General features: G+C 34.8%; 1 protein-coding gene across 1 annotated transcript; it reads right to left on the reverse strand.

The window, feature by feature from the left end:
- Positions 1-2007: 2007 nt before the first annotated feature.
- Positions 2008-2490, reverse strand: LOC120355886 (craniofacial development protein 2-like). The gene has a single exon (XM_039444632.1). The coding sequence runs from the start codon at positions 2488-2490 to the stop codon at positions 2008-2010; it is 483 nt and encodes a 160-aa protein (XP_039300566.1).
- Positions 2491-8195: the final 5705 nt, after the last annotated feature.

Here is an 8195-nt window from a genome sequence, read left to right on the forward strand (position 1 = left end):
ATTTTAATTTCAAATTAGAGTTTTCTTGAAAAAGTAAAAATGTTTAACTGAATCTCTTTGAACTATTTGAAGGAATCGTTATAAATTTATCATTTATTGAGTTGTAATGAAACAGATTTTACTCCGAAGTTAATTAAAAATGATAAATATCAATATCAATAAATAATAAATAAATAAATGAATAATGGTAATAATTGAAAAATAACATACTTGTAGTCATAACAAAAAAATTATCGAAAATGCTAGAAACAACGCGTATTGACCAACAACTATATGGGTAGCTGTCATTGGACGAGAAAGGACACGCCTCTTGTGAGACGAACTCTGTCATGATTGGCCAGACAACCACCATCAGAGGCTCCATTAACAGTATCTATTCAGCTGTCAAGACTCGAAACGCCTGACCGTTCTCTGTCGGCACATTTTCTTTGTTCAACGACTCTGTAAGTAATATAGCTTGATATAGTGAAGTCCACGTTATAATAATAATAATAATAATAATAATAATAATAATTTATTATTCTCAATAAGCTCAATACAAGAAAATGTAAAATCATGCATAGAAAAAAAAACAAATAAACAAGTTTATAATATCATAACTGCCTAGTAACGAATCAAACCAAATTTAATATACTTATTGAGAAAAATACAATCCAGCACGTAAGATGCAACTTACGGACCGCTGGAGGGAGTCTAACACACTATTTTACTAAAGCAATAGAATGGACTGAAAAAAAGAAAAAAGAGAGATAAAAAAAAACATTTATGGGCTGTAATCAAAATAGGATATTAGTATTTAATATTAAAGAAGTAAAAGTTATAAAAGTTTAAAGTTATAAAAGTTTAAAGTTATAAAGTTAAAGTTAAAGTTTTATTAAAGTTATAATGGGAGTATTTGAGTAACATTGGTGTTGCTATCCTTGTCTATCATCCGACGAAGCAGATAGCCCTATCCTTTTCCAACTCCGCAACTTTGCCAGATCGTTTTCCAACAATGTGAAAATATAATTAACAAAATATTCAATCTCAATTATGAAAATGTATTATTTAATCATTGAAAAGATATATTCTTGACGAATAAAATACAGTTTGATTATTTTGAACAAGAATGAAACATTGATATACATCACATATACCGGTATCAGCTATCCTCTATAGAAGGCAGTGGCAAGGCAGAGAATCGGCAACGCTGTTCCCCTATCATTATAATGCGGACCTCACTAAAGAATGTACCCAACTAAAAATCCAATATCAGCTAATAACGAAGGTAATTTGAGAAAGCAATAGTTGATTTCTCCTTTATTAATTACTGAAATACGCAATTAACATTGCAACTAGTAAATAGTGTAGAAGTGGTTTATAGAAGGCATTGACAAGACAGAGGATCGGCATTGTTTTCTACTGCACAAAGTTGTTCTTGGCATGAAACCCTTTCTTCCTATATTAACTTTGTTGTAAAACTTTCTTGTTTCATTCCTATCTCTTGCAGCTTCTAGGATCTCCAGCTCTTTCTTCTCCCATTCTTTCTTCTTTTTCTTATGTATCCTCTTTTCAGCTCTTCTCATAGCTCTATACTGTTCGGCTGTACTCCTTGTCCTCGACTCTGCTGCATCTTCTTATAGGCTGTGTTCTTTTGTTTGTTGCCTCTTGGCATTCGTAGTCAAACCATGTTTTGGTCTGTTCTTGCCTTCCACTCCTATAACATCTTCTGCAATCCTTTCCAGTTCATCCTTAGGCTTCTCCACATCCCAGATGGATCTTCATCCTCTTCAACTCGCAGATTCTCCCGGACACAGTCTTTGAATTTCTGAGAAGAGTCCTCCTCTTTCAAGGCACCAACATTGAACTTCTTGCGTCTGGCTCCCTTTATATTTTTAACTTTGGAGATCCTTGCTCGGAGCGTGGCTCCAAAGGTAGTGGTCCGAGTCTATATTTGCTCCTCTGAAGGTCCTTACAGCCATAACATTAGAACGATGCCGGCCATCTATCATCACATGATCAATTTGATTATATGTAGACATATCCGGGAGACCCATGTTTCCTTATGGTATTTTTCCTGGGAAAGGATGTGCTGCTTATCACCATTCCTTTAGATGCAGCGAAGTTGATAAGTCTTATTCCGTTCAGATTGGATTCATTATGTAGGCTGTGAGAACCCGCTTGCTGTTTGTAGATTTCTTCCCGTCCTATTTTAGCATTCATATCTCCCATTAGAACTTTAATGTCATGTTTTGGGCATGCGTTATACGCTCTCTCAAGATCTCCATAAAATGTATCCTTCTCTTCATCAGGCTTTTCTTCAGTAGGTGCATGGCAGTTGATTATTGATAGATTGAAAAACCTTCCTCTAACTCGTAAAACTCCGATTCGTTCATTTATTGCCTTAAAATCCTTCATAACTAGGAAGCCCACACCAAAACAGTGTTTAGTCTTGTGGCAGCTGTAGTAGAAGTCTGCGTTTCTTTTGTGTATACACCGTCTCCTGTCCATCTTACTTCTTGGATTGCAGCTATGTCTGCTTTGTAGGCTGTTAATGTGTCTGTAAGCTGCTGCAGTGCTCTGTTTCTGAATAGGGTACGCACATTCCATGTAAATAGTCTTAAGTCATTTTTCAGTTTTCCAAAGCCAGTTTGTTTCCGTTTTTTAATCCTTAAATCCTGTCCAATCCGAGGCTCATTCTGAGTTTCCATAACGTCGACAGTTTTACTGGAAGGGTTGTTGGCCCTTCGCAAACCCTCCTCCTTTCCCCCTAAAAGTGGGACCCCGGGCTTGGGACCGGCAGTGGCGGAGTTTCAAATGCAGGTGTAGTGTGACTATAGTGAGGTCCACATTATAATGGCAGTGTAAGATTGACAATACTGTTGCTGTCCTTTTCTATCATACAACAAAACAGATACCACTATCTCTCTCTCTCTTTGCAATGTTGTCTATTTGTCAGAATATTTTATATTTACTTTTGACAGTGACTGTACAAAACTGAACATACCATATTCTCAGCCGCCATTTTTTTCTTCATTCTAAATACTTGAGTACACAAGTCGTATAATTGATTTAAAATGTATTTTTGAAACAATGAAATAATTTTTGAACATTACCTTATGAGAAACACAAATTTAAATACCTGAAATGACATTTTAAAAGTTGATAACCACCATCCTAGACTTCATCCATGCTTAATTTAGCCTACCCGTATAGGTTAGACCTACTCGTACCGGTATAAATAATATTGAAAAGTTATTTCAGAATTAATCCATTGAAATTACTTATTTTTAAATAGGATTTCTATTTTTCTATTATTTTTAAAGGAATTGGAATAGGATACCTACCAGTAACTCAATTTCTGTTGTTTTGAAATTCAGATTGTTGTATCACACAGCTTTTTAAATTAGCCGCCATTTCAGGTTTGTATAAAAATAAAAATCTGATCTCAGTCATGAAAGCAATTTTTGAATCAAATTATGATAAAATATATTTTCTTGATTATATGACATTAAATTGATTATTTTATCAAGAAATGATAATTATTATTAGATTAAATTTAATGGGATGATTGAGTAACAGCTGTGTACAGTCAGTGGCAAAATGGAGAGACTTGGCAACGTTTTTCTCCTATCTTCCTTCACTGCCATTATAACGTGGCCCTCACTGTAGTAAGAAGCGGATAGATAAATAGATGAATAGACAGAAAAGAAAAGAAAAAGAGAAGCAGAAGGAGGAGAAGGAGAAGAAGAAGAAGAAGAGAACATCTGCTAAAATATCTTGTCATCCCGCTTAAATAATTATTTCGTTACGTCATTCCTGTCGGCGATTATCGTTTATGAATAGAAGATACCTCTCAGTAGACTGTTGTTAGCATTGTAACCAAACAGGTCATAAATAAATCTGAGTGATAAACCGGATGTATTTGTATGCAAAATGTTAGGGAATGATTTTGTGTTTTAGAATAAAGTTAAAGACTTCAAAATTGTTGAAGAATTGTGTCATTTATCGGTATAGAAAGTGTGGCAAGTGAGAGAATCGTCAATACTGTACTCTCATCTTTCTTAACTCTCATTATAACGTGGACCTCACTATAGAGCGTTTTCTTCATTTTCTGTTTCTAGATTTACATAGAACAAAGAATACATAGAGTGGTCATGGAGTGTTGTGTTGTATCCACTTTGAAACCCTCACCAATGAAGGATAGAAATGTAGAGTACCCACGTCAATTGAACCAATTTATGTCTCTTTGCTCTCTCAATGAACTTATATGAGTCTCCCCAGCTCATATAGCCTATATCAGCGGGTTCCTTCATTCATAGAATAGGCTACTAACAATAGAAATATCAGTTATATTAATAATTTTCAATTGAAACGACGTCTACAGACTGAAAGAGTATCTTCTTATTCTCCCGCATATAGTTGTTGATGAGAGAGAGTGAGAGAGAGTGTGAGGGTAAAAGTGAGAATGAGAGAGAAGCTTTTTTATTAACCCTCATTTAGTTGTTGATGAGAGAGAGAGAGAGAGAGTATATTGAGAGAGAGTGAGTGTGAGTGAGGGTGAAAGTGAGAATGAGAGAGAATCTTTTTATTAACCCGCATTTAGTTGTTGATGAGAGAGAGAGAGAGAGATTATGTGTGTGAGGGAGAGTGAGTGAGAGAGAAAAGAGTGAGTGAATTTGATTCTTAATTCTTTATTGATTCTTTATCATAGATTACAGTGTATATTCAGGTCTTGTAAGATCCATTGCATACTAACACTACATTTTTATTGAAACAATTGTGAGAGAGAGTGTGTGTGTGTGTGTGTGTGTGTGTGTGTGAGCTAGTGAGAGAGTGAGTAAGAGTTTAGCTTGTATTCTCCCTCATATACAGTAGTTGTTGGTTGAATGATTATTCTCCTTTTTAATCTTGATTATGTCTTATTATCTCTTTTTGTCATCATGTTTTCATCTATTCTACGACTAGAATATTCAATATCAATTAGGAAATGTTATTAGTTAAACATGAAATTTTATAATTCAATCTTCATTCGATACAAAAAAGGCTGTATTTGATACTGTGAATGATACACAAAATGGCTGCATTTGATACGCAGAATGACTCTGAATGATACACAAAATGGCTGTATTTGATACGGAGAATGACTGTGTTTGATACGGAAATGAGCGCCTCCAATTGGCTGAGAGCTTTGTTCCGTATCAGCGCTATGATTGGTCGATGTGTAGCGAGATAAATCAACCAATCATTCTTGTTTACAATAATCAATTATATTTTATTCCCCAAGAAAATATATTTTTTAATTATTTAATAATAAATTTTCATAATTGAGATAGAATATTTGGTCGATCAATTATTATTATATACATATATTGATGAAAAATCTATCTCTGGCAACGTAGCAGAGCTAGAAAAGGATAGCGCTGCTGCTTTGTCGAATGATAGACAAGGATAGCAACACCAATGTTGATCAAATACTGCCATTATAACGTGCACCTCACTATAGGAAGATGATACAAAGATGATAGACAAGGATAGCAGCACCAATGTTAATCAAATACTGCCATTATAACGTGGACCTCGCTTTAGGAAGATGATACAAAGATGATAGACAAGGATAGCAACACCAATGTTGATCAAATACTACCATTATAACGTGCACCTCGCTTTAGGAAGATGATACAAAGATGATAGACAAGGATAGCACACCAATGTTGATCAAATACTACCATTATAACGTGGACCTCACTTTAGGAAGATGATACAAAGATGATAGACAAGGATAGCAACACCAATGTTGATCAAATACCACCATTATAACGTGGACCTCGCTTTAGGAAGATGATACAAAGATGATAGACAAGGATAGCAATACCAATGTTGATCAAATACTACCATTATAACGTGCACCTCACTATATCCTCTCACTTCCTCTGCCTATATCGTAGATCGTATGTGACACACCCTAGGATCAATTTGTAGCCTACATTCTGGATCACATTGAAGTACTTGATAGTTAGTATGTAATCTGCATTATAGTAGGGCGTTCCCTATTGGACCTTTTGTAAGGTATTTGGAGTTTTTTTTCATAGCTAGGGCGTACTTGGTACTGAAATTAGGCTTGTTTACCATCTCTGCAATGATGCTGCATATCCGTGGCCTAGTTTTCAGGCTATGTACTATAGAAATTCATGGAGTACCATAGTTTATAGGATGTATAGGACATCGAGAGATCTGGATCTAGAATATATAGGTCATGTATGTACAGGCAAAGCGTATCCACAGCCTAATGATGTGTATAGGATCTTATACCATACAGCTATGTATTTTTGGACCGTATGTGTGTGTGTTATATAGGGCATTAAGCAGTAGAATACTGAATGGATAAAAAAGGAGAGGAGAAGCATCTGACAATAATTGATGTACCTTAACAATGGAAGAGTGCGGCATGTTGTGGAGACTATTTTATCGTGAAAAAATTGTATTCTGCCAAATTTTCGTGATGCTGAAGATTTTCACTTGTATAGCTAGAGAAAAATCTATAATTGAACGAGCGTCAGCGAGTTCTCACTTTTGACTCACTGAAGGTCAAAGTCGTTGTCTGTCTGTTTTGTATGTTTCTACAATAAGTTTTGAAAGAATTGATTAATCACTTCAAATTTTGAATACTTATTCTACAGTCGTTGTCCGTCTTTATGTTCTACAATAATTTTAGAAAGAATTGATCAATCAGCTTCAAATTTTGAACACTTATTCTACAGTCGTTGTCCGTCTTTATGTTCTACATAACTTTAGAAAGAATTGATAAATCAGCTTCAAATTTTGAACACTTATTCTACAGTCGTTGTCCGTCTTTATGTTCTACACTAATTTAGAAAGAATTGATCAATCAGCTTCAATTTTGAACACTTATTCTACAGTCGTTGTCCGTCTTTATGTTCTACAATACTTTAGAAAGAATTGATAAATCAGCTTCAAATTTTGAACACTTATTCTACAGTCGTTGTCCGTCTTTATGTTCTACATAACTTTAGAAAGAATTGATCAATCAGCTTCAAATTTTGAACACTTATTCTACAGTCGTTTGTCCCTTTATGTTCTACAATAACTTTAGAAAGAATTGATAATCAGCTTTCAAGTTTGCTTTAGAAAGAATTGATAATCAGCTTCAATTTGAACACTTATTCTACAGTCGTTGTGTCCGCCTTTAATGTTCTACAATAAGTTTAGAAGAATTGATAAATCAGCTTCAAATTTTGAACACTTATACTACAGTCGTTGTCCGTCTTTATGTTCTACAATAGTTTAGAAAGAATTGATAAATCAGCTTCAAATTTTGAACACTTATTCTACAGTCGTTGTCCGTCTTTATGTTCTACAATAACTTTAGAAAGAATTGATAAATCAGCTTCAATTCTGAACACTTATTCCTACAGTCAAATATTCTTATACACGTATTACAAGTCAAGTTCGTTGCTCAACAAATTGACTCACCCTTCGTTCTTTTCCTCAGGTATAAAACATAACATTGAAGTGCATAAGAAAAATATCTGTTTGTGATTTATCATTTAGTCAGCGAAGAATTCATTGCATGCAATGACAACAGGTTTTCTCATTCATAACATCATCTGAGGCTATTTGGAAGCTATACACAGACGGACCTTCATGTGCTGACATGATTTCAGCTGGTTAATTGACCGAGCGAAGTGAGGTCTAGTATATTCAAGTCGACGGGTTTGGCATTTCTCTCAATGTTTAAATGTTTATATGTTGCGCATTTACGGCGAAACGCGGTATAGATTTCCATGAAATTTGACAGGTATGTTCCTTTTTTATTGCGCGTCGACGTATATACTAGTTTTTTGGAATTTTGCATTTCCAGTATATAAAAGGAAAAAGGGGCCTCCTCATACGCCAATAATCAGAGTAAAAATCAGACTATAAAATTATTCATCATAAATCAGCTGACAAGTGATTACACAGGAGTGTGGAGAGCCAGTCTATTGCTGTATTTCCATAAGGTCTATAGTTTTCAATCAGGGACCTAGAATTATAGTATTCTAGGTACATTGGTTTCAATCAGGTACTTGTGGATGAGAATACTGCGTGAGGCCTACTGTTCACAGAACTACTAGTTTTAGCTTTATGATCACTCCTGGCCTCTTTTCTGAATCAAACTTACCTTTATTCACTTTCACTATTCACTCTCCTGTCTT

Source organism: Nilaparvata lugens, unplaced genomic scaffold (genome assembly GCF_014356525.2).
Source record: "Nilaparvata lugens isolate BPH unplaced genomic scaffold, ASM1435652v1 scaffold5130, whole genome shotgun sequence".
In the NCBI taxonomy this organism is placed as follows: domain Eukaryota; kingdom Metazoa; phylum Arthropoda; class Insecta; order Hemiptera; family Delphacidae; genus Nilaparvata; species Nilaparvata lugens.